This window comes from Prionailurus viverrinus, chromosome D2 (assembly GCF_022837055.1).
Source record: "Prionailurus viverrinus isolate Anna chromosome D2, UM_Priviv_1.0, whole genome shotgun sequence".
In the NCBI taxonomy this organism is placed as follows: domain Eukaryota; kingdom Metazoa; phylum Chordata; class Mammalia; order Carnivora; family Felidae; genus Prionailurus; species Prionailurus viverrinus.
Genome location: NC_062571.1, coordinates 12,848,751 through 12,876,468, shown reverse-complemented (window position 1 = coordinate 12,876,468; position 27,718 = coordinate 12,848,751). Strand labels below are relative to the sequence as shown.

At 38.7% G+C, this 27,718-nt stretch overlaps 1 protein-coding gene across 9 annotated transcripts in view; it reads right to left on the bottom strand.

Moving 5' to 3' along the window:
• Positions 1-27,718, bottom strand: part of LYST (lysosomal trafficking regulator) — a 194,467-nt gene that overhangs the window by 82,496 nt on the left and 84,253 nt on the right. For all 9 annotated transcript variants that reach the window (XM_047826310.1, XM_047826303.1, XM_047826309.1 and 6 more), the window contains 10 exons: positions 24,211-24,371; positions 22,913-23,103; positions 19,733-19,978; positions 17,175-17,348; positions 16,100-16,249; positions 11,427-11,564; positions 7,326-7,524; positions 4,586-4,717; positions 1,006-1,621; positions 114-291 (listed from right to left, as the gene is read on the bottom strand). In XM_047826310.1, the coding sequence (XP_047682266.1) occupies positions 114-291; positions 1,006-1,621; positions 4,586-4,717; positions 7,326-7,524; positions 11,427-11,564; positions 16,100-16,249; positions 17,175-17,348; positions 19,733-19,978; positions 22,913-23,103; positions 24,211-24,371 (2,185 nt within the window). The remainder of the gene's footprint in view (positions 1-113; positions 292-1,005; positions 1,622-4,585; positions 4,718-7,325; positions 7,525-11,426; positions 11,565-16,099; positions 16,250-17,174; positions 17,349-19,732; positions 19,979-22,912; positions 23,104-24,210; positions 24,372-27,718) is intronic.

Below are 27,718 nucleotides of genomic sequence, written 5' to 3'. Positions count from 1 at the left end.
ATTCTTCCTTAGACTAAAGTTTTAGGTCTACTTTAACAGATACATTCAAGTTTTAAATCAAACGCACATTTATTTTTCTGAATTAAAACAACGCATCTAGAATTGGCCCTTACTTTAATAACTCCTTGTTGTATAGCAGGTGATGGGTGGTTCACGAGGACTAAAAGCGTGTCTGCCTGGATGAGCTTGTCCATCACATCTGGAAGCATAACATCAGGCAGGATGAGAAGGACTCCACTGAGGAGCTCGTATAATCCACAGCAGATAGGTACCAGACAGTCTTCCGTTACGCTAAAACAGAGACCCCAGAAGTCTTGTGAACACAGTATCAGGAAGAAAAGCGCACGGTGATTTCCTTCAGAACTGTGAGGAGCAGCAGTAATTTCAACATGTGAAACAGAAGGTCACACAAGTAAAAAAAAATGTTGACCTGTGACTAACAACCTTGCCATCACTTGTTACCATTTTATTTCTCACCGATCTACTTTAGGCACAGGGCCCACTAAACACCATTCTATTCCACAGCTATGACGTGCAAGAGGGTGGTGGTCACCAGCCGCTTGCGCAAGGGAAACTATCTAGAATGACATAAACAATTTGGCCCTTTGGTCACACTCGCCACGTTTCGAGGGCTCAACAGGCACACGTGGCTGGTGGCCCCTGTACTGCACAGCACAGGAGAAGCATCCCCACCACCGGGGAAACTCTCACCGGGTGTTGCCACTGGCTACTATAAATCTTATAGTTTCCCTGAGGAGTTTTTCTCTAAATGTAAACCACAAGGCACTTTTTCTTTAGGAGCCATTTATGGTTTAGCCTTTAGTAAAACATGGAATTCAGTATTATTTAGTATTAGACTAAAGAGAAAGGTACCTTTCTGTTTGCTATGAATATATATGTTGTATATGAGAAGTGATGGAAGACATTTCCAAAAGGGTAGACATCCTTCAAAGAAGAGTGAAAGAAAAAGTGGGGGCGGGGGGAGCATGCGAAAGCAGTGAGTACCTGTGAGTACTTGCAGTGCGGCTGGAGTTCGGCTGGTAACTGAGGGAAAAGGCGAAGTTTTCCCAGTCATCCGGGTTCCTGTCAAGGAGACTCGGCCAGCGTCCAACGGCTGCGGATCCGTTGTGTGAAGGAAAAGCCAGCCCCAGGCTTGCGATAGTGCTGTGGCTCTGCTGGAATGAGGCCAGTCCCTTCAGGTGATCAGGGCGGCGTGGGTAGGACTCGTCATCTTCTGATTTGGGTTCTGCTCCCAACTCTTTGTGATCTACTCTGACCCCCAGAAGTTCCAAGGTTCCTTTTGGGACACCATTGACAGAGGCGCGGGCGGAAAGGGCAGGTTCTGTTTCACACACGGTTTTTGCGGACTCACAGCTACTGATGAATGCATCCTCTTTGTCTTTCTTCAGTGTCCCGGAACTCACCAGAGAATTCAGTTTCTCTGCTTGGGAAGCAATGTAATCATCTGCAATATTTTGTAACTCGTCAATACTACAACCCAAACTTCCAGTCAGTTTTTGTGGTTGCGTTTGAGGTGAAGCGGTAGGAAATGCTGGTAAGCTTCTAGAACGCAGAATGTTGGCGATCGTCCGTTGTGGGATAATCCTGGAGGAACTGTTTCCTGGAGAGAGTGGACAGAAAAACACTCGTTAAAAATCCACTAAGTGGGACCACTTGTGTCCCGCACTGTCAGTCACAACCACAGCAGTAACCCATTTATCTAGCGATGCTAAAGAATCCACACAGGTTAATGTTAACTACTGCTTAACATTCTTTAAAAAAAAAAAATGTTTACTTATTTTTGAGAGAGAGAGAGAGAGAGAGAGCGTGTGCATGTGAGCAGGGGAGGGGCAGAAAGACAGCGAGATAGAGGATCTGAAGCGGGCTCTGCATAGAGAGCAGAAAGTCTGACGCGGGGCTTGAACTCACAAACTGTGAGATCAGGACCTGAGCTGAAGTCAGATGCTTAACCAACTGAGCCCCATTACTGCTTAAACTTCTTAAGTGCCCCAACTATTTTTTCTTTTAAGTACTTTTTATTAAAATCTCCCCAAAATGTATGTCTTTTCCTGTCTCCTTAACAAAATACAGTGTTGACTGAATGATTCAAAGTCATTAGGATTAATGGCTCTACTATCGTGAAATTAAGTGAAACTTAATTTGCCTCAGGCTAGCAGTCACTAGGATGCAGTTTGACATGGTGTGAAAGTGTGGGCTTTGCAACAAGACAGAACTGGATTCAAGTGATGGTTCTGTGAGTTAGGTGGTCTTTTAAGTAAATCATTTACTTATCTGGGTATTAGTTTTTACAAATGTAAAAGGAGGGTTCAGAATATCTTCTTTGCAAGGCTGCTTTGAGGATTAAGTGAGATCATATTTGTGATGCTCCCAGCATAGTGTCTGGCATATAGCAGGTGCTCAATAAAGGGAGTAATACCCATTCTTGCTGTCATTACTACTAGACCAAATGGCCCTAGACCGTTTTGTCTCTCATCCATTTCCGTAGTCGCTTCTTCATGAGAAGCAATGGCGCTTTGTCTTCCTGTGATAGCTGTCCAGTTTGCTGCTTCTAGTACTCCATGTACAGGGAGACCAGAAAAATCACTGCCATTCTCAGTGCACGGTGGTAAAGCGAGTGCTGTTCAAGGTGTGGTTCGTGGGCTAGCAGCACGGAGATCAGCACTACCTGTGCGATTGTTAGAAATGCACATACTCTTTTTTTTTTTTTTTACGTTTATTTATTTTTGAGACAGAGAGAGACAGAGCATGAATGGGGGAGGGTCAGAGAGAGGGAGACAAAGAATCCGAAACAGGCTCCAGGCTCCGAGCAGTCAGCACAGAGCCCGACGCGGGGCTCGAACTCACATACCGCGAGATCGTGACCTGAGCCGAAGTCGGACACTCAACCGACTGAGCCACCCAGGCTCCCCATAGAAATGCACATACTCTTTAGGCTCACCCTAGATCTACTGAATCAGAATGCATGAAGGAGGGCCCAAAGGTCTGTGTTTGAACAACTTCTCTGGTCTTTTTTTTTTTTCATGCTAAAACTTGAGAAGCACTGATATAGAGTAAACAGGCACTGGGTGAACTGTTTTAGAGCACAGGCCTTTTGGCAATAATAGTTCTATAGCTCAGAAGTTTTTCCTAATTATTTCTACATATTGGCTGGAGGGCTAAGGCTGCTAAAAGATTCTGTTCAAAGGATGTGGAAAAAATGGGGGCATGATTGTATTTGAAAATGTACATTTCCTATAAAATTCCAAATAAAACTAATTAAAACACAGCCTTAAAATACTATAATAAAAGGGCATAAAATGTGCTAGCAAATAACTGAAACACTTTGGGAGAGAAACAAAACTGGAAATTAATATATATTATTAATTATATATATTAATAAAAACTGGAATTAATATATATATATACATATATATATATATATATATATATATATATATATATCCCGTCCTATCTGTTCTTATCTCTACCTAACTTGCACTACTGATTAATTTATGCTAGAGCCAAAGATAAGACAGGTTGGGCAGACAATAAGGGCAATGTCTCAGGCTAGAAGAGACCAGCTGTCAGAAAAGGAAAAGATACACAGCCGGTTGGCAACTAGGAAACACGTACCTACCTACTGTTTTCTCTATTAGAGATGAGGTAGTCTGTTAAGAGTGAATTAGGAAGACAGAAAAGTACTGTCTTAAAGATTTAAGCTTCAAGACTTGAATAGATTTGCTATGGAAAGAGAAGAGGGAATTGAGTTTGAACTTACTGAAAAACTACAGGGCAGCATTAAAAGGCCAGATACAGTTGGAGACCCTTGTAAAGACAGGGATTCTCTCTAGCAGCTTTCAGCAGTATGGGGATGGTTAGATGGAAGCAAGGCTGGGGTTTTTAGGTCAAGAATGCCAAAAGGCCAAGGGGACGAGGGAGCTGAAGACTGTGTCCAGGAAATGACTGGCTAATGAGATGTAGGCTGGATAGGGAAAATAGGCAGAAGGGAACACGGGATGGTGATAAAGAAACCAGAGAGGAGGTTATTGTCAGAGAGTGGGATCCTGGAGTTTCAGAGGTGAGAAGTGTTCTTGATGAAGTCCGAGACAGAGGCATGCATACTGGTGGATAAAGGAGAAGGAAAGGTACCCAGGGTCAAGGGGCGAGAGGTTGGAGCACCGGATGGCCATTACGTGGCGAGTGAAATTGTCTAAAACGATGTTTAGGTAGAAGGGAGAGAGTAAGGCAAACAGTTTTTGAAGAAAATGGGAAAATAAATCAGAAGCTTAATGAAAGACAAATGACTATGATAAAAGGAAACAGAGAATTCCAGAACAAGACAGCACGAGCCTCATCTGTTTCCTAAGTCTTCTGCAGTATCTCTGGTTATACTGAGTGTGAGCCCTGATCCCAGAGAGTAGTGAAATGGATTCCTTACGTATATTCTACAATTTTTAAGTCTAACCTTCCATTTATTTGGTCTGAATGTCAGTATATCATACTGTTACACATGCAAAATTTATTTATCTACAAATACTCAGAGCTAAATCAGGAAGGGTTACACTTTCATTATTGTTATAGTTACCTTCAGGGGGCGAAGCAGTAAAACCAGATGGGCTTATTACCATAAATCCAGGACTAGTAACAGACTTTCCTCCACTGCTAGAATGTCTCAGGTACATGATTGACTGTACTTTCTCCTGAAAGATCTTGCCATCTGGAATCAAAACAAATTTTTGAAACAGTAAAATTTTTTTAAAGGATGAAACAAAAATACAACTTTAAAAGCAAATCACTCAATATACATTTCTACAAAAAGATGTTCAAAGTGAAAAATATGGCATAGCTTATACTAACGCACATTTGGTATGTAAGTACACGCTATAGTTCTTACTACGTGTAGATTTTTTGACTATTATTTGCCACATTAACTTTTATTTTCTTTGAATTCCAACTACACTTACAGTTACTTTTATATTTTAATAGCTAACTTTACTCCTTGAGGAAAGTGCTATGTCCTGCAGTTTTAAATATCCCCTTCAATGTCCAATATGACTCGAAATTGATACCTCCAGCTTAATCTTCCTTTCTGAGCTTCATACGCATACATTCAACTGCTTGATTGATTGAATGCACCACAAATGCAACAAATCTAAATCTGAATCCTCTTTCTGTCCTAAATTCAGTCCTCCTGTTTTGTTCTCTGGTTCATTTGGCAGAAGTAACCATTTCTCAAGTATAAGCCTGGAGCCCCCCTTGACCACTACCTTTTCTTTATCCACAGCAATTCAGCCCCCAGGTTCTACTTGATTCTGTTCTTGAACTCTCCTCGTCCCTATCATAATGTTATAATTCACGCACTTAAGCCTCTCACCTGGAGTCCTGTTGTAGACTTCTAAATGGTATTCATGATGGACATCTGGTCACCCTCAAATCCTCATAGCAATCAGAATTCTGTCAGATGTCAACTCCCGCCTAGAACCTTCCAGTGGCTCTCTGTTGCCTCCTTACCACTCTACATAAAGTCCAAGCTTCTCGTCTATGAGAATCTTCACAATCTGTCTCCAGACCCCTTACTCTAGACCCCCTGCCAGCCTTGTTTCTCCCATTACACTTCGGCAGCACCGATTTCTCACAGCTCCCAATCAAGCCATTTGCTTCGTCTGGAAGTCCCTTCCCTTCAACTCCTACTCAACCTTTAAGACTCAGAGAAGACATCATCTCCTCCAGGAAACATCTCCTCACTATGCCCTACACTATGAGAAAACAAAATATTTATATCAATTTCCACACAATGTAACTAACTACTTGTTTATGGCTCTTCCCCCTCAACTAGCCTGGAAGCTTCCTGTGGGACTGGACCATATCTTACTCATCTTTGCAACTACCCTGTTTCCAGAATCTTGACAGTGCTTCGTTCACTAAATTGTGTGCTGAACCTAACACAAAGTCACGTCGTTTAATTTCATTTGGATTTTTACTGCTGTTGAATCATTTTATTCATTTATTACATTCCTAAATGCCTGTTTTACCACCAGTTTCCATGCTAAACGTCCTATCTAGTTTTCTCATAGGTACGTTCTCGCTTGCTTTCTTGCTGCATTACATTTTCCTGGTTCTTTTAAAACTGATTATTCCATCCTTCTCTTCTACTAATTACTCTTTTTTATCGTTCTGTCCTTAGCTTCCTTCTTCCTTCTCTGTGTCTACACTTTCATTCAGTGGTGTCGTCTATTCTCAGGGCTTCAAACTCACTTCTATGTCGGTAGTTTATCTTTCCTGGATCTTAATGTAGTAATTAACTTACATCATATTTCTTTGCTCAAAACAAATAAACACAACAAAACAAAACCCTTCAGTCACCCCTAAATAGAATATAAGTTCAAATTCTTTGGCATTTCATTCAAGGACCCTTTTAATATGGCCTCACAGGGCAAAATAAATAAATGGTGGCCCCAATCTACATATATATATATATATATATATATATATATATATATATACACACACACACACATATACACACACACACACACACACACACACACACACACATTTATTTATTTATTTATTTATTTATTTATTTATTTATTTATTTATTTATTTTTGAGAGGGGGGGTGGGGAGGGGGAGAGAGAAGGAGACACAGAATCCGAAGCAAGATCCAGGCTTTGAGCTGTCAGCACAGAGCCTGATACGGGGCTCAAACCCACGAACTATGAGATCATAACATGAGCCGAAGTCAGACACTTAACCGACTGAGGCACCTAGGCGCCCCCTGCCTTTTTTCCCCCAAGCTATATTTATGGTATTATTTCTCACTAATCCTTTATAGATCCTGCATATTTAGGTAAAACTCATTATTCTTTATTTTCTCTATTTTTTCTCCCTTTAAATCATTCTCTTCACCTGGAATGCTAATTCTCCAATATACCTGTCAAACTGTACCTAAATTTGTCAGTGTCCATGTCAGATTTGGAATCTATTAAATCTTCTCTCTCCACAGCTGCCTGACGAAACCCTCACTCCTTTAAAATTGAATTAGTCCTTCTTTTGTATCTATTAGGTACTTACCATATATTGTTTCTTACTATAGTTATTTGAGTTATTTGTCTCCTCTCTCTTCTTGGCATTAAAGCTCTCTGAAGGCAGAGACCATGTCTGGTTCATTCCATGGCCTATGCCCTGTCCCAATCCCAGTGTGTAATTAGGGCAGTTCTAGCACATAGAAGCCATTTAATGAATATCAAACAAATGTGAATTGAGTGGGAATTAAAAGAACAAAAACGAAGATAGCCAAAATCTAATAAAAATGATTATACCTACCTATGTGTAAAGAAAAGTAGAAGTTTGTGGGGTTGTGACAAACGTAAGTATTAGTAGGAGGGTGAACTGCTAAAAGGAAATTGAAGATAATTGTCAATAATTCCAAATCTGGAGGAGATCCAAGGACTTCTGCTATAATTTTCACAAATGATCTACAAACCTCTCGGGGCATGGATGTAAGCTGCCCCTCTTTGTGTTCCTGAAAAAATAAAAATCAAACTGTCTTTAGATTTAAAGAGAACTGTTAACTAACATTTTTCATTTAAGCAAGACACTCCTTTTAAGACAGAATTGTGTTGTCTACTACTCTAATCTGACCATATTTACCATTAAACTGAGTTGCTACTTCCCAATCCAAGCAATCCTGTCGTTAAAAATTCATTAAAATTGACGGCAACTTAATTCTAGCTCATTTATCTTAACCAACAAGACAAAGTTACATCAGGGCACTCACAAGCATGGCTCAGGAGCCAAACCGCCTCGCTTTGCACTCTGGCTTCTCCACTCACTAGCTATGTGATTTGGGGCATATTTAATATCTCCATGCCCCAGTTTCTTTCTCTATAATACGGGAAGGATTGTGTTACTTCACAGGGTTGTCATCAGGGCTAAATGACACAAAATCCTGAAGAATGCCTCACATACAGTAAGCCCCATATATAAATGTTAGCTACTATTCGTTCTATTACGACAACTACTGGCACCCCTCGGTACTCCCACGATGGGATCAGAAGGGGAAATTCACAGTAGACAAATCTGGTTACATTCCTGCACCGTGAGCCAGTCTGCAAAGCTCTTTCTCACAACAGCTCTGAGAGGTTGCATCCTTCCTTTCTACAATGTGAAGCTCAAAGTGATTGTAGGACTAACTTTGACCACCCAGAAAACATGTAAGTAATGCCACTACAACTCACACCCAGACCTCTGAGCCGTCTCTACTGCGCCATCGATTGTCTGGTAGAGGGAGACCTGGTAGGGTGCCAAGTAATTACTAAACATAAAGACGGGTATAAATAAATAACTTATATCCTCCAACCCCACCAGGAGGGAGCAGTTGGCCTCTAGATCAAGGCCGAGGGAGTTAAACTTCCCCATCTTCCCTCTCCCTATACATGTGATACATCTGAATATATGAAACATCTCCACACTCACTTTTCTTCATTTGCTCTTATGTATTCCTGAATCAGAAAACTAAAAACCTAGATGTTCACTCTGAAACCTCAGATTTGAGAAGAGAACACGGAGTCTACAGAAGAAAGCCCAAACTCCTCTGCCAAGATCTCACAAGTGCCAAGTGGCCTAGCCAAGGCAAGCCAAGCAAGCACACAGGTCTCTTGCCTTCCAACTCAGGGCTACCTCTGCCACAGCCAAATAGTGCCCCTTGTGCCTTCCACCATCCTGGTCACCACCTCAGCCCTTCGTTCCCAAGTCTATCCCGGCCCATGTTTCTTCAATCTTGTCCTCTCCACTGACTCCTTACAAATAGTCACTGCTGTCTTACATCATTAAAAAAAAAAAAAAATCCCATAACTTGAACTTTGGGAAACTTGTGTTAACTTTCTGTTTCTCTTTTCTTTCCCTGCTGAACTTTTTAATCGTAATTTATTCTCACTGTCGCCAATGAGTCTACCACACATGCTGCTGAAAGTCTCCGAAACCTGGTCATTAAGAATTTCTATCAGTGGCCCTTTATCTGTCTACATTTTCTTTGAACCTTCCACATTATTTGGCTCGAGAGACCACCTTTTCCTCCCCCCCTCTGCCCACCCTTGGCTTTCACTTTGTTGTTTCCTGGTTCTTCTCTGAGCTCTTCGACTACTCTTTCTACATCTTTCGACAGCTCCTTTTTCCTGTTTCATACATGGAAATGGATATTTCTGGAGGTGACCGCCACAGGCCTTTCTACGATCCTTTTACTACACTGTTTATCTTATAGAGCTCATCTGTCCATCTCCATTGCTTCACTGTGACATCCATGCACACAATTCCCCATCTGTCCTCCTCATCCCCCTCCCCAGTTCCAATCTTGCACATCTACGTGCCCAGTGGTCAAGACCACCGAACGTCCAACCATAATCTCAAATGCAGAATGCATAAGCTGCAGAACTTGTGTGTTCAATTCCTTCTTTGATGATGCTATCATCCTTCCAGATTCCCAGTTTGAAATTGTGCATTATATCTTTCACTTCTCCTGCAGCTATTGAGACAGAATCAAGCCCTATTAGTTCTCTTTACAATCTCTTTCATATTTGCCCCCTACTTTTACACTCCTGTTTTCATCACCTGAGTTCAAGTTCTTTGCACTGTACTCATGAACTAATGAAATCGCCCCACATCCAATAAACTACCAATTTACCTATCTTCCTTAAATACTCTGAGATGTATTAAAGGCAACAATCAAGTTAATTTCTTTACATACTTCCCACAATACCTAATATAAAACTATTCTTAATTAGTAACTGTTAATTGGATAATGGGCTTTCTGAATGAAGAAGGGTGAAGAAGTATATTTTTCAGGAAATGCAACTGGTACCTAGATTTTTCTAGCATTTTTATAACTATATGAAAATGAGAATATATATATATATAGAAATCTCCAAGCTTACAAGTGTTACTTTTCTGACATGGAAAGACTGAATAAGATCTTCACACTGTCTTGTGTGCTCTTTGAAAATTAGTCAGCAAGTTTCAAAGTGGATATACAAAGAAAGTGATTTAGAGAAAAACTGCTGTGTAAATGTTACATAAAATATTCAGCAAGCAAGGGGCCTCAGAGATCACTGTATTATATTCCTGAAGACAATAGTCTAATTTACCACAGGGCCCAAGAAAGCCAGTAAAATGTTTCTGTTTTTTAGAATTGATTCATTCAATGAATATTTATTGGATGCCTATTATGTGCCAAGTACTGGGGTTACAATGAGATCAAGAAAAAACATTATCCCTGCCCTCAGCAGGTTTACAGAGGGAAATAAACCATAGTTTCATAAATGACGATGTGACACTAACAAATGCATGTGTGTGGAGAGAGAGAGCGAGTGGAGGGAGGGGAAAGGGTTACACTAGATGGAAAGAGAAGGGAGGGCTTCTCTCAGGAAGTAAATTTAAAGTCGAGGCATGAAGGATTAGCCGGGCGGCCAGATGGAAAGAATGGGATCAAAAACTTCTCAACCAGAAAAACTATGTGCCCTGCGAGCGAAAAAGGTTCAGGAACCTTTTAAGGAAGGTTTTAAGGAAGAGAAAAAAAAAAAAAAAAAAAACAAACCAGGGGGGCTGCCCTGGCATGAGATGAGGCTGGAGTGGTCACTGGAGCATACATGCTTTCTTTAAATATTGCCATAGGTTCCGGATTTTATCCCAAGTGCAATGGAAAGCCAGTGGTGTCACCGAAACAAAGGCATTAAAAACATAGGATTACCACTCCCAGGGAACATCTGTACTTATCTGACCTGATCAAGTTCTACTAGAGGCCTCACTGGAGAAACAAATGAACTTGAAAAATATTCTCATACATCAACCAAACTGATAAAAGGACAGCTGTGAAAGCAGAGCCAAAACATCAAACCAGAAGCCAGGCCACAGCACAGACACTACTGGTGAGGTCGGTGCCACTTTTTCACTTAATATTTTGGATACATTTTCAATACGCGAATTCTAGAGATCTTCGGCAAGCTCACACTTAGTCAAACAAAACACACTTGCACTTGTTATTTAAGGAGTGTGGAGTAAGTTTCAGTCAGCAATAATCAAGCCTCAGACGGGCCTCACTGGCTACCGGACCGCCACTGTGCCAAGCTTGTGACAAGTAGCCATTTTGCTATGGTTGATACTCAAATGCCCCAGCATAAAGAAACAAGGCAGAAATAGAGCTGTTCTTCTGAGATTGAGTTAGGAATGATGACAGTGTGAAGACTGAGCAGTAGGAGGCTGGGGGTTGAGAAAGTCCTCTGCCGTTTGCTGAAAGAAGGGATCCAGGAGATCAGGGAAGGCGGAGAAGAGAAAAAAATTCCACTGAAATCCCACAAAAATTTGAGTTCATAACCTTGAGCGAGTAAATAAGTGATTACAGAAAATCTCCCCGAAGTAGAGTTACGAAAGTACCTGCAAAACCTGACAAGTCAGTAGAAAGTGATGGACCACTCGAGCCTTCAGTAACTGCTTTATATTGAAGACGTGCTGCTGGTGATCTGCTCTGATGAGGACCTCCAGAGCCGCCAGCAGGGCTTCCCAGGCTCCGCGCTGAGAAAATAAACACACACCAGTCAGCACATGATTATTGAAAGCCGTGCCACACGCGTTTTAGAAGAAGACACGTAACAGCTCAGTCTACCCATTGCGTACATACTCAGGGTCAAGGATTAAATGTGTCTGAAAAAGCACATCTTAACATTTACTCCAGACTATTATTATTGTTACTATTTTTTGTCAGGAGGTAATTTCTAAATACGTTGAATTCCATGTGGCATTAGGTGCTTCACTGCATTAACCTTTCTGTGATGTTATATAATATATAGTATTTTCAAAAGATGAATTATCTTGAGGGATTTATTCGATACGGAGAAAACACACACATGATCAATATAATTGTTTACTAATAATGCGTTTTCAAAGAGCATTATTGCAAATGCATAAACTTCAATGCTTCTTTGTGTATACAGCATTTAAGTAAATAATTTTAGAACAAATTGTACTAAATTGAGAAAACTCACCGATAATGTGAAAATTCTGCATTTTAGGCTGATTTACTTTTAAGTCCAAATAACAGAATTCTCTGCATAATTACTGTGTATCTTCAAACATCCTTGTAAAGTCCCTTAAAAATCATTCTCCCATGTGGAATCAATCTTAAATTACACTCAATAATGTAGAAAGAGGAATCTTATACAGATAACCAATATTGAAAGATAATCTTCACCTCATTTTGTTATTCCAAATGACCTTTTAACAAAGCCGCTAACAAAAGACAAAATTAACTGGCTTGGGCCACAGGTCTTGCTATTTCTCCTGCTGTTATTTGATAGTAACAAACAATGACAAGGCCAAGGAATTGAACGACTTAATCATATTATTATAACCCAGGCCTCTCTCCTCATAAGATAGGGCCACGAGGCCCTAAAAGAAAAAGGCATATGAGAACTTGGAACACAAGGCAGGCCAGGTATGAAAACTTGCCTCAGGTCTGAAAAAACAGTACCAAATAGAATGGTGGCAAAGTAAACAACCAACCAAAAACAAAAGACAAACTCAGTTAAAAATTATTAATTAGAACAGAAAATCTTATTTCAAATTCACAGAAGTATTTGTATCACTTTTGAATTCAATAAGAAATGTTTTTTTTTTTTGATCAACAACCTCAAATTAGCATCTTCTTTTGAAATACTAACCAAAACAACTGGCTACCATTTAGTTAGGTTCTGTCTTCCGTCTACAACTGAGCTGATTCTTTCCTATACGTTCGTATTTATGCTGCCTTTGTTTATATCTGCTATCACTGTACATTTGCTTTCTCCCCATGCAACGTTACACATATTTTTATGCATGCATATATATATATATATATATATATATATACATATATATATATAGTTATTATTTAGTCTGAAAGTGAGAATTTATTCAGAATGAGAAAAGAAATCACGACAAATTACAAAGTTTTAAAAATTGTGAGTACCATAAAATCTAGAAAAAGCAATGGTTCAATTAGCTGCTTAACACAACACTATGAGACTTCCCCATGTATGGCTGCATATTCTTTGATGTCTTTTTTTTTTCTTTTGAGGAATAATTGACATACAATATCATATTCATTTCTGGTATATAACACAGTGAATCAATATTTATATATGTTATGAAATGGTTACCACGAGAAATACAGTTACCATCTGTCACTATACAAAGTTGTTATCATATTATTGATATGGCTTGGGCCACAATATATATATCATATTATATCCTTATGCTGTATATAGACATCCCCATGTCTTATTTATTTTATAACTGGAAGATTATATCTTCATATGAGAATACTTTTGTGATATAATTTTCTATAGGAATATTTAGAAAAATAATTCTGTCCTCTAGGATGCTTGGTCAAAATTTATCTTTATTAATAATAGATTACAAAGGTTTCTTTCAGCTTTCCAACAGATTACTGATAATGAATAAGTTTGGGCAGACTACTGCCAAATTTAGGAATACCTGCTTTTTAAAAAAAATCTAAAGGTGTATGCTGAATACCTATATAATAAATTGGTCTTTAATTATGTTTGACGGTAATGTTGTTATGCTCTAAATAACTCTAGAAAATCTATAGTCTACACTACAACTAAGGAGCTTATAAGAGCTTATACCAAAAAGATCGTTAAAAACTAGGGCAGAAAGGAAATAGTCCTATATTCATTCCCTGGCTGGATCCTTGTGAAGATCATCCAGTGGTTGAGATGCTGTGCCTAGACCTAAGATCACACCATGTTCCTTAACTTATGCCTATAATGAAGTCAAGACTTTATAGCCTTTCCCTATATATTCTGATTCAGCTTTATGACTCCTGGGCAACTTGGCTCCCCTACTTAGAAGCGTGTCCATTTCCCTCACCTTGACCTGACTCTCTAGACTCTTAGCATGATTCCCTTTCAGAGTTTATGATAGATGTAAGTTCCCAGTTGATTCAAATGAGCTCCATGTTTTCCAGCCTGCATACTGCTCTTAGCTAATCCCAGTTAGCTCAAGTTCTCATGCTGACCTTCCAGCTCAGCATTACCCATGGCTGCTCAAAACCTTGCACAGGAAATAATCGCCACACTTCCATTAATTAACATTACACTGAAGTAGTAAGTCTGTTCTGTTCTTTAGAAGAATGATTAGATGAATATTTAATTTAATTTAGATGAGTATTTAATTTTATTTATTTATTTTTTTTAGAGAGAGGGTACACTCATGAGTGGGAGAGGAGCAGAGGGAGAGAAAGAATCCCAAGCAGGCCCCCCACTCAGCATGGAACCCAATTTGGGGCTTGATCCCATGACCCTGGGATTGTGACCTGAGCCAAAACCAAGAGTTGGATGCTTAACCAACTGAGCCACCCAGGTACCCCAAGAGATATGTACTTTTATTTATTTATTTATTTATTTTTAATTTTTTTTTTTTCAACGTTTATTTATTTTTGGGACAGAGAGAGACAGAGCATGAACGGGGGAGGGGCAGAGAGAGAGGGAGACACAGAATCGGAAACAGGCTCCAGGCTCTGAGCCATCAGCCCAGAGCCCGACGCGGGGCTCAAACTCACGGACCACCAGATCGTGACCTGGCTGAAGTCGGACGCTTAACCGACTGCGCCACCCAGGCGCCCCGAGATATGTACTTTTAAATATTCATCTAGGGGTGCCTGGGTGGCTCAGTTGGTTATGTATCTGCCTCTTGATTTCAGCTCAGATCATGATCCCAGAGTCATGGGATTGAGCTTTGTGTCAGCCTCTTTGCTGACAGTGCGGAGCCTGCTTGGTATTCTCTCTTCCTCTCTCTGCCCCTCTCCCACTTGTGTGTGCATGCTCTCTCTCCCTCAAAATAAATAAACAGTTTTTAAAAAGTACACATCTCTCTGTGCACAAAGGAAACAATCAATAAAGTGAAAGAAAACCCTACCGAATGGGCGAAAATATTTGCAAACCATGTATCAGATGAAGGATTAATATCTAGAGTACATAGAGGACTCTTAAAACTCAATAACAAAAAATCAAATAGTCTATTTGAAAAATGGGCAAAGAACTTGAAAAGACATTTCTCCAAAGAAAATATACAAATGGCCAACAAGTATATGAAAAGATGCTTGTCACTAAATACCAGGGAAATGCAAACCAAAACCACAATAAAATATCGTCTCGTACCCAATAGGATGAGCACTATCAAAAAAACCAGAAGATAACAATTGTTGGCAAAGATGTGGAGAAATTGCAATCCTTGTACCTTGGTGATGGGATTGTAAAATGGTGCAGGTCTTATGGAAAACAGTGCAGGGGATCCTTAAAAAATTAAAAACAGAGGAGCACCTGGGTGGCTCAGTTGGTTAAGCATGGGACTCTTGATCTTGGTTCAGGTCATGATCTCACAGTTTGTGGGATCGAGCCCTGTATCAGGCTCTGTGCCGTCAGCACAGAGCCTGCTTGGGGCTCTCTCCCTCCCTCTCTCTTTAAAAAAAAAAAATTAAAAATAGAATTAATACATGATTCAGCAATCCCACTTCTGGGTATATATCCAAAAGAATTGAAAATAGGATCTCAAAGAAACATTCACACACCCAAGTCCATTGCAACATCATTCACAAAATCCAATATATGGAAGCAACCTAAATGTCTATTAATAGAAAGAATGGATAAAGGAAATGTGGCATATACATACAATGGGATATTATTCAGTCTTACAAAAGAAAGGAATCTGGTCATGTGCTATAGCACAGATGAACCTTAAAGACATACCCTAAGTGAAACAGCCAGTCACAAAAAGACAAATACTGAATGGTTCCGCTTCTACGACATATCTAAAGTAATCAAGCCCTTAGAAACAGAAAGCGGTATGGTGGCTGCCAGGGAGAGGGGCAGAGGGCAGGAGAGATGCGGGGTGTGCGACGGGGCCAGTTACAGCCAAGCAAGATGGAAAAGTCTTAGATACCTGCTGTTCGACACAGTCTATGTACTTAATACCGTATGGTATGCTTACAAATTGTGACGAGGGTAAATTCATGTCATATGTTTTTTACCATTAAAAATAAAAGCACATGCCTTGGCTTTATTCCATATCTTCCAGTCAAGCAGGAGCTCCTCTAGCAGTTTAACATCTTGGATTATAGCATTAGACTCTACATCCAACTTAAACTCTCCACTCTCGTTGACATGAATGATATCTTCACCACAGCAACCTTCAAAAAGAGTCTGTGGAAAATCAGCGTTAATACAAGATGCATTAATAACTGATTAATCTAAAAATTCAACAGAAACATTATTCTTTCCATCTTTGCAGTCATAACATTAAATTCACAGGAAGACTAGTGAAGAATTCAACCTTTCACAGAGTGTCTTTAACCTGTTTTGCAAAACAGTTCAAATAATTAGAAAAACACAAACTTTGAAATATTTATAAATGATTATTCAGTTTCAAACATGGGTAAAATAAACATTCCATTTTATTTATTTATTTTTCTATTTTTCTTTTTTAAATTCAATGAATCGGTTAGGCTTTGAAACCTTTTCCAAAAAGTACTAAGGATTCACGCCATAAATGTATGGATCTTGAGGACATGGGTGAAAGCAGTTTTTGCCTTAGTACTAGGACCCTCAGACAAATATTTTCACAATGTTACCAAGTGCTTTTAGCTAGGAAGGTATTTAAGTATCTGATGAAAGCTGGATCAAAATAAAAACTAATATAACCTTAGAAAACTCTCTATCAGCACTGCCTACTGGAAATGGCACAGTACTAGCTGTCCAGAAAACTAGGTTCTCTTCCGTAACTGGGAGCTGAAGCAAACAACAGTGTCTCTGTGGGTCTTAATTTCAGCGTTCTACAGAAGCAGGGGCCAGCCCCTAAGGGATAGCAACACTTCATCCAGATCTCAAATTCTAGGAGTTAATTTTCTTCTCTCACTCTTCTCAAATGTTTGAAAGAAGACAAAAATGTAATTATGTCAATGATGAAGAAAGCCAGAAGAGCATCTTAGTTTGGTTAAATATACACTGTTGAGTTTCCTTCATTATCTTCAGGAATAACCGAAACATGAAACTCTATTGTCGGAAGACTATAATGAAGAGAAGTCTCATTGCATATGAAACTATGAGAATAAATTTTATGAGGACATACCTTCAAAACATGAAAACCAACAATGCATTTTTGTTTAATCAACACCTGATGAATCATGGAAAGTCCATTACAATTTTCTAATTCATGTATTCTCTGTTGGTTGTATTTAATTAATGAGAGTATAACTCTCAGTGCTAATGCTTGAGTTTCTTCACAGTTGCTGAGTTCCACAACCTAAAAAATAATTTATTGAGAGAAAAATTTAACATGTGGGATTATATATTATTATATAACATCAAACCATCAGTTTTATTTGAAAGCTATTTTTTTTTGCTCACACTTTGTCATCATTTAAGAATTATGAACAAAACTGAAAGACATAAATCCTACAATTTTAGTCTCTTGAATATAGTATAAATGAACTAAAATAACACAACTGTATAAGTCAGTAGCATTTTATTAGTGATTTGAAATGTCAGCAAATGTCATTTCAGTGAATCAACAGATAGGCTGTGCGTTATATGCTGTGGGAGATAACAAAGAAGTAAAGGCATGACAGGTGCCCCCAGTGGGGCCTACTATCTAGTCAAAAGACAAGATGTATGTATGAAAACCAGAGATTTGCCTTGTACTTCAATTAAACCAGTGATTTCTGACAACTACTATGTATAAGAAAAACACACCTTACTATCACGATTAAAGGCAAAGAAGAATGAGATAGTATGAATGTCACAAGGGCACAGAAACTACTCCTGACTCTACTCTGCTTGGGTTAGGGAAGTCTAAATGGAGAGAAGATGGCCTGGAAAGACAGTAAAATCCTAGAAAGTAGGAACAGCAGGTGGCTGGGAGCGAGAGACAAGAGACAGGTGAGGGTCTAAAACTCGAAGTTCCCGGTACAGCTCGGAGGCTGCAGTTTGCTTATTTGGCTGGATGGCAGAGATCTGGTTCAAAAGGCAGGCTATGCATGGAAGGTTTTTTTGTTTTTTGGGTTTTTTTTAATGTTTATTTATTTTTGAGAAAGAGAGAGGGAGGGGCAGCGAGAGAGGGGGCCAGAGGATCCCAAGCAGGCTCTGTGCTGACAGCAGGGAGTCTAAAACTCACAAAGTGTGAGATCATGACTTGAGCTGAAGTCAGACACTTAACTGGCTGAGCCACCCAGGCACCCCAACACGTGTAAGGTTTTTAAGGAGACTGAATTTTCTTTTTGTAGCAGAGAAGGAAAAATACTAAAGAAAGTTTCTAAGTTTTAAGTGTTACAATGTACTTTAGAAGTCTTACTGGCAAGATCCTGAATGTGTGTAAAAGATGAGCCATTTTCTCTAGGATCTAGTCATTGTGTGAGAGTAATCATAACAAAATTATGTGTAATAACCTGATGAAAGAACAAAAACCAAGGATATACATTTTGAAACTATAAGTTATAAAAGTTGATCACAGAATGTTGATGAGTTAAAGAGCTTTTCATTTTAAAACACGAAGGGAAAATCTACTCAACTAGATACTGGATGAAAAAAAAAGCTTGAAAAAGGAAGAAGAAAAAACAGGTTAGAGTATGGTGAGTCAATGCTGACAAAACATTTATAAGAATGGTAATGATAATAACACACACTGATATGCCTATTATTGCAAAATTAATCAAAGGTGGTCCCACTGAAGGAAAAAAATCCAGTTGGGGAGGCTGTGGAAATTTGCAAATGTTGCAGAAGTTACACTTAGGAATAAAATTCTGGAGAAAGAAGATCAAGCCTGCTTTATTTAAACAAGGATATGGGCCTTGAGGAAGGAGATGATTAGTACCATTTGTACTCCTGATTTTGGATTTCAGCGATCCCTGTAAACAGTCAGTATATATTTATTGATTGTCTACTCTATGTCAGGAAAGATATTATCCCCACCCTGAGACGACTAAGTAGAACAGATAATTTAAACAATTTATTCTAATATAGTAGTCATGACACAAGTCAAACTTTTTACATTTCTCCTTTTCTTTAAGAAAGCTAAACAAACTCAAATTATTTTTGGGGGAGTTACTTGCTGACCCTTGGGTTTGTTTTTTTTTTTTTTCCCCATACAGCTGGAAGCTTGGGAAAAACAGGCTTCACAAACCTTATTTTAAAGAATACATTCCTTGTCTACAGCCATGCCACCTTGAATGCACCCAATCTTGTCCAAAGAATATCTTTCTTCTTTTTGTTACTATAATATGTATTCCTCCTCTCATTGACAATTTAAATCTTATTTATTTATTTACTTATTTTATTAATGTAATCTCTATGCCTGATGTGGGGCTTGAACTCATGACCCCGACAGAGATCAAGAGTCGCCTGCTCTACCGACGGAGCCAACCAGATGCCCCATTAAATCTTGTATATTTCACATTTAATTGTCTTAATTACATTTCTGGATAATAGAAAACTTCTAAAATCTCCATAAGAGAAATTTTCACCACGTGTGGCAGAAAGCTTGATGACATCATAAACAACATGATTTCTTTATCTTAAAAGTTTAATAGAGTTGATGTATAACTGTTTCTGTAATTAAAAAAAAACACTGAAATTTAACAGTATTAAAGAAGTAGTTTGGTTTCAGATAAAACCATAATCAGTGATTCTTACCCTAGCAAAGAGAAAAACAAATATACCAGTTCCACCGATCTCGTGCAGGACGCCTTGAATAGTTTTACATTCCGTAGGCCGGAGATTCTTTAGATAATGAGGTTCTAACAAGATGCTCTGAACTTCTTTTGAGCTGAAGGGCCTTTGAGAGAGTTGGGTTTTCATCTGGCCTTTAAGTCTAATAACTGGCTCATAGATGGTATACTGAGCAGGACAGTTAGTTGTGTAAACAATGGAAAGACTTTCCTGAAACACAAATATATTCCTTTAGCAACTAAACAAAATTGACAAAAGTAAGTTATCAACCAGCAAACAAGCATTTCAAAGTGAAAAGTTACCCAACAAATTGTTCTCTTTGACAGACGGTACACGAAACAAAGATGAATGTGGGAAGCAAGATGGCTCCTCATAAAGGAGAAGATCAGTTTCAATAGCAGCGAACAATTGTATAAACCTTGTCAAGGCTGAGAAGATTCCAGGTTTAACCATTTTAGAATAAACACGAAATTACACTGTTACTACTAAGAACAGCTGAGTCTTACACACCACACTCATTACATACCAGGCACTGTTCTTTGCACTTACAAATATTAACCGATCTTGACAACCTTATGAGATGGAAACTCTGCATCAATGTATTCAAATTTTTTGCTTTGGGGAATGTGTTTGTTCACAGGCTGGCTACTCATTTACAAGTGACTCTAAGTCAGATCTTCCTACCAGAATAAAATTCCAGACTATCAGCATTCCTACTAAAACTGAATAGAATTTTCAATATTTCTCCCACGCAGAGGGCAGTTTCAATCAGGTTCTGACTCCAGTGGGGCACTCAGGCTTAGGGAAATCATGTACCCTGATTCAGTGTTTTCTCCCAGAAGCTGTGGGGGCCTTAGGCTGTGATCATTTTCAACCATGGCGATTTAAACTTAAACACAATTTCATCCAGACATCATCTAGCATATTTGCATACCAACTAAAGTGACAACACGGTCTTATTGTATATGATATGCTGGGTAAAACAAAATCTTAAACCTGCAGTTTTCAACAGAAAGCTGACAAACGTTCATCTACATGAAACAACTCCCACCTGGCACCAGCGGCTTGCCAGACTTTTCGCTCATGAACTCATAATCCCCAAATTACTAAATCAGGCTTAAAAATTTGCTTTCTAAAAAGAGTTGTCGCATCAAATCCTTAGAATTTTCATTTGTGATAATTTATGTTAAATCTTATGACTTCAATATATTCTTTTCAAGCAAAATAAAAGGATTAAGGAAATGTGTGTGTGTGTGTGTGTGTGTGTGTGTGTGTGTGAGAAAACAAATGGATTAACCAAAAACTAGAGAGTTAAAATTATTATTTGAACAAACACTGGTTGTGTAAATCCTTGGTCTGCCTAAAGCATAGATTCTCAACATGTGGTCCTGAACCAGCAAGCAGCAGCCAACAGCATCGTCTGGGATTTGTTAAAAATGCAAATTGCTTGGGCCACACTTCAGACCCCTGAATCCAAAAGTCTGGCCCAGCAACTTGTGTTTTCAACATTTATTTATTTTTGGGACAGAGAGAGACAGAGCATGAACGGGGGAGGGGCAGAGAGAGAGGGAGACACAGAATCGGAAACAGGCTCCAGGCTCTGAGCCATCAGCCCAGAGCGTGACGCGGGGCTCGAACTCACGGGCCTCGAGATCGTGACCCGGCTGAAGTCGGACGCTTAACCGACTGTGCCACCCAGGCGCCCCCCAGCAACTTGTGTTTTAATAAATCCTCTGGGTGACTCTGCTGTACGCTTAGGTTTGAGAAACATTTCCCTAAAGCATGTTTTCTTTTTTTTTTTTTTTTCAACGTTTATTTATTTTTTTGGGGGACAGAGAGAGACAGAGCATGAACGGGGGAGGGGCAGAGAGAGAGGGAGACACAGAATCGGAAACAGGCTCCAGGCTCTGAGCCATCAGCCCAGAGCCTGACGCGGGGCTCAAACTCACAGACCGCGAGATCGTGACCTGGCTGAAGTCGGACGCTTAACCGACTGCGCCACCCAGGCGCCCCATAAAGCATGTTTTCTTAATGGTGACACATTTGGGGTAGGATAATTCTGTGCTCTATATAATACTGCCCTTGCATTGCAGAACATGTAGCATCCCTGGTCATCCCCCAATCATAATGGACAGCCCAAATGCTCCCAACCCCCCTTTTTGGATACTCCTTAGGGAGAAAACTATTGTATACACAATATCAGATCATAAGTCAAATTCCATACGTATCTACTCTCTATCCGCTTTACCACAGTTACATATTTAACACCACTTAAGACTTAACATGTATTTTACAAAATATCTATGCTAGAACTTCTCCTTTCCTTTAGTCAAATGTTACAGCTTTAAAATACTATTTATTTTGATTGCACAATACACATCTCATTAACAACAGCAACAACAACAACAACAACAAAATACATTCCAAACTAGTAGTCTCCTTCAAGTAAAATCTCTGACCTATAACTGTACCTCTCATAAGAAGCAAGAGAAGGAACCCAGTTTCATGGCCAGATCTACCAGTTTTTAGTAGATCTTCTAAGACTACGAAGGCTCAGCTTTCTAGTTGCTATAATGAAAAATATCTACCACAAACTCCTGAACTATACACTTGGACAAAAAATTACAATAGTGTATAAAAAAACAAGAGAGTCTCATATAACCAGAGTCAGCAATATTTTGCAAGCAAAATTCCTGGTTGTTGCTGATATCAAAGAATAAATATTTTAAAATCGGAATATTTATAAATAAAAATAACACTATAAATAAAAATTACTACTTATTTATAAGTATGGAAATGAAATGTAATGAGCAATTTTTTTATGCTAACAGATGTTATATTTTCACCATATCATAAACATTTTTCTTGAATAATTAGTACATATAAACTAAACTAATGCTTCGTATGGAAATATAGTTCTAAGGAAAAGGGAATAAACATTTGAAATCCGAAAACAAATTCTGAGTATTTCAGGTTGCTTTTTTTTTTTTTTTTTTTTTAAGAAAGAAACATGTTCTTGAGGAAAGAAAATGTTGAGTAAGAAAGAAGAGAAACTTTAGAAATCTAATTCATAGGTAATTACACATTTTATAACCATGAATTATCAGTTACTAAAAAGTTTAAACTTATGAAATGAAAACTTACAATTAAGAGACCAATGTCCACTTCCTTCTTGGTCATAAAAAGTTCTCTGATTTTTTCACATCGCAAAATGTCCTTATTAATATATTTGGAGAAGTCATTCGCAGGCTTGCCATATTTACATGGCATTATAGATGTATGGTTGGGTCCACAAGCATATAGATAAAAGGCCTCTTGTGAATCAATCTTAGCTCCTGAACAAGAAAATAAAGTTATTTATTTACCATACTCCAACCAGAATTTTTCATAAAAAGCAAGAAATCAAGAGTTAGTTATTTTTGTCAGATTCTTTTATCTCTATAAAATTGATAAAGTCTCACATTCCAAATTGGTGTCATGAGCAAATAACCTATGCCAAGTATGGATGGGAAATGAATTAATACACATAAAGTTAACTGTGAAGCTTGTGATAAAATAATAAAATTTCTATTTTTTCCTTCAGATAGAAAACAGTTACTTTGGTTTTGTTTTGCCTTTTTTAAATAAATGGAAACCATACTTCAGTAAATTCTTTTTTGAAATAAATATGAATTGATATCTCATTCCTCCATTCTTCTATCTATTCAATAAACGCTGCCTGAATGCTATTATGTGCCAGATTTAGTGATATACATTTTTTATTTTTATTTTTAAGTTTTTTAGTGATATATATTTTTAAATCATATATTTCTTTTTTTCCCTAAAATTTGATATTCTTACAGAATATACTAAAATTGGGCTGCCTGGGTGGCTCAGTTGGTTAAGCATCTGCCTTCGGCTCAGGTCATGATCTCATGGTCCATGGGTTCGAGCCCTGTATTGGGCTCTGTGCTGACTACTCAGAGCCTGGAGCCTGCTTTGGATTCTGTGTCTCTTTTGCTCTCTGCCCCTCCCCCACTCGTACTCTGTCTCTCTCTCTCTCTCTCTCGCAAAAATAAACATTAAGAAAATTTAAAAAAAGAATATACTAAAATTATAAGTAAGAGAGATAATCATTCTAAGTTTACTTGTCAATACTGTATTTTCCTAGATTATAAAACAAAATTGATTTGATATGTGCTTCCCTTTTGGGGGAGGCTGGTAGGAGGTATGACGTACACCCTTGCATTAAACATATATATCAATTCTAAGAAACATCTATATTATAAAAATGTTGAAATATTTTAGAAGTGCATCTTGGTATCTAGGAAATGTAATACTTACTAAGTACAAGTGAAGGAATAGGGATTAATATCCTGGATTATTATCCAGGATAATTTACTAGTTTAATACTTGTTAACTGAAAGAAGAAACTGGAAACGCTTTGAAGGAAAAAAGTATACCGTTGAAGAGGAGTAAATTTCCCAGGTCCCATTTTCCAGCCAATTGCAAAAACTCTTCTTGGGACGATGAACAGTGGCCAATCATGCAAAATGTTTTATTGCTATCAGATGACAAGCTTGTTCTTCTCGGAAGCATAAAGTCCAAAGTAACATCAGGTTTCCTGTGTTAAAAACAAAGTTAAATCAATTATTTCAGTGAGGACTTGAATAGTTTAAAAGTATAAATGGGAATGTTTAATAATGGGAAGTTCTTGAACAATGTTCTCGGTTCAGTATCAAACAGTTGGTGATAGGGAGAAACAGAGTGGATTCTGCTGTCTCCTGGTCCCCAGTGCTAGCAGTACACAAATTCCAGAAAGAGGGGAGTAGAACAGACATGCCTGATGGCCCCGCAGCAGGCCATGGGAGGAGGGACCGGACACCTGAGGCAAGTTCTCTTTGCCATTCGACCTCTGCGCATGCGCCTTCCTAGTTTACAAATACAAACCAACCACCTCCCCCTAATTTTACCAAGAAGTCTCCCACCTTGGTAAACCATTCCTAAAACATCACCTTCTATGAAGCCATCAAAGACTACTCAGAAAAGGAGTATCATTTCTCAAGGTTTGGTTCTGACTAGCCACTGAAACGCAATGCTTTTCTGCATTTTCTATTTTTTTCAATGCTCAGTCATAGAGTTTGGGTTAGTCTGTTGTATTTACAGGAATCCTTACAAAAGACAGAGTAGGAAAAAGTAAACTGACACTTCCTCAAAGAGAGACACACACGACGAGAGGATTTCATCATCCAGTTGGAAGTCCGGAGTGCCAAGTTCTACCCCTTTTGGGGGAATATTTTAAGCTGCATATAAAGATAATGAAGGTAACTTATAAAGGCAAAGTTTGTGAATAAGATAAAGACTTAGAATATGCTAATGTTCATAGAATTTACCAAGAAATTCTATGTTGGTATGTCAATTTATTTAAATTTAAAAACTTTTCCCTAAGGCTTTCTGTTTCATATTTAACATAAAAATGTAACTATTTTAATAGAAATATTTTCTGATAAAAATGTGAGATAACTTTTTTTTATTAAGGTATAACAGACATACAGCAATACAGTGAGATCATTTCCAGATTGGATGCATCTTTCTTGAACCAAATACATGGCTGTGACCGAAACACTATTGCCACCTATTGGCAGTATGACTTAATACAGTTTTTAAGGGTAAAGAACACTTTGCAAGATGAATTGAACAAATGTTAAGTACCTACTATGTGCCATATATTCCTACCACATTTGTGTGCTGTTCATTAAATAAGAATATAAACCATTAATAATTTGTTTTCAGTGTTACATATTGAAAATGTTCTCCTGAAATATATTATTTATAGAAATTATTCTATTAATTCAGAAAGTGCCAAGTTTAAATCAACAGAATAATATATTCGTCCTTGGTCACTTGCTCGTTGCTCTCTTAACAGATGAAATCATCACTTTGTACCAATGGCAAAAAAAATTCCTTCAAAGTAATGTAGAAATATATGAATTGCTATGCTCACCAACCATCCACAATGAACATCTAAACCCTCATTCTGAACATGTCTAGTTAGTTTATGACTCCTATACCTGTCAGGTGGTCTGATTCAGAAAAAGGCTGTTGGGGTGGCAAAACACAGGGTTCTAAGGCATGGGCTGTATCTGGGTTCAGGTTTCAGCTGTACCCCATACTTGTGGCATGACTTTACCCGCTCTGGGTCTCTCTCAATTGCCTCACATGTAACATAGAGAAAACAATATACTTTCTTCTTAGTGTTGTCAGGAGGACCAAATGAGGTCATCCGTGTGAAGCGTTTCATACAGTTCCCGGCACATGTTGAGAGCTCATGAAATGAGGAGAGGGTCCATGAGAAAGAGGCTCGCTACGCACAGCCCTGTCCCCAACTCCAACCGACCTAACTCAAGGTTCTGAAAAAAAATTTTACTAATTGGTTGAAGTCTGAGAACTCCTCAGAAAATATTTTATTTAGAATATGGAAGCTTCAATGACATATTTTCATGGATTTTTTGAGATGAATAAACAAAAACTGAAGCCTTGGTTTTGTTCCCAAAGCCTGTTCTTTCCTGTGGTGGACCCTGGGGAGGGACTCCCCTAAAGCCACTCACAAGCCCCCTGTCCTCTGCCTTCCTCTGGCATTGAGGCTGGACAGCTCTAAGCAGTCAACTTGACAGCCTCCCTTCCAGCAATGAGCCAGCACACAGCTTTCCCTTGGCTTCCACGGGCCTTCCCCTCTGCCTGGAAGGCTCTGCCTCTCCCCTGCTCAGAGCACGTCCCGTCTCCCTGAGAGGTCTCAGCTTAAATAATCCTTTCCCAAAGACGCCTTCCCTGACCTACCTTTTAAGTAGCAAACCTGATATTTTCTGTCTGGGGACCTGTTGGTTACCTCCACAGTATCTGTCATGATTTGGATATAATCATTTCATTATGTTTGCTCCTTGTCTGCTTCCCCATTAGACGGTGAGTTCCAAGAAGGCATGGAACCCAAGTCTTTTTTTTTTTTTTATATGAAATTTATTGTCAAATTGGTTTCCATACAACACCCAGTGCTCATCCCAGCAGGTGCCCTCCTCAATGCCCATCACCCACTTTCCCCTCCTTTCCACTCCCCCCCCCCCCCGCCCCATCAACCCTCAGTTTATTCTCAGTGCCAAGTCTTGTTTACCATTGCCCTCAGGCCTGATACAAGCACGCTGGGCACACGGCAATTCCTCAATAAATATTTAATGGATGAACAAATGAATGAATAAGAATCGGCTCATTTATGCTAAGGACATATGTTATTTCTGTGGTCTCATCTACTTCGAGGGATTTTTAAGAGAATTGGGAGATAATGCACGTAAGGCACCTAGCAAAAGGTGTGCAACGTAACAGGTATGAAATATTTTATAGTCCATGCGATTAAATCTAGCCTCCTCATCTTGACATGCATAACTTGCCTATCAGGTAGCATGACCACACCCATTGCTTTTCTTTCTCATTACTGAACTCAGACTCTTCCTTCCAGCCAGCTTGATCCTGTCCCATGCTGCCCACTATCCAATTCTGTATCCCCTTTCATGGTTACTTCATTCATAAAATACTTCGCAACTCTTACAAATCCAAGATACTTTTTAGTTCTCTCTGGCTTACTTTACATTAAGATATTCCAGAACCCAACTCTTATTAACTCGACCCACAATTCTCCTGGTCGGTAAAAATCACACAGTATACCTGAATCTATCACATGGCATGTTCTAGGACCCCATTTTAGTCTATTACCTGATACACACTAGCTTAAATTTTGCTCCGGTCATTCTAATTTCTTTTGAAACCCTGACTTAATTTAGGTCTTAGCCTTATTATCCACTTAATTGAAATAATTGCTTGTGGATTCATTTTATAAATTTGTAGGCATGAAAGACCAAACTATAGGTTCTTTTCCTTGATCTATCATATATTCTATATAAACGTCTAAATGTCAGTTTTCTG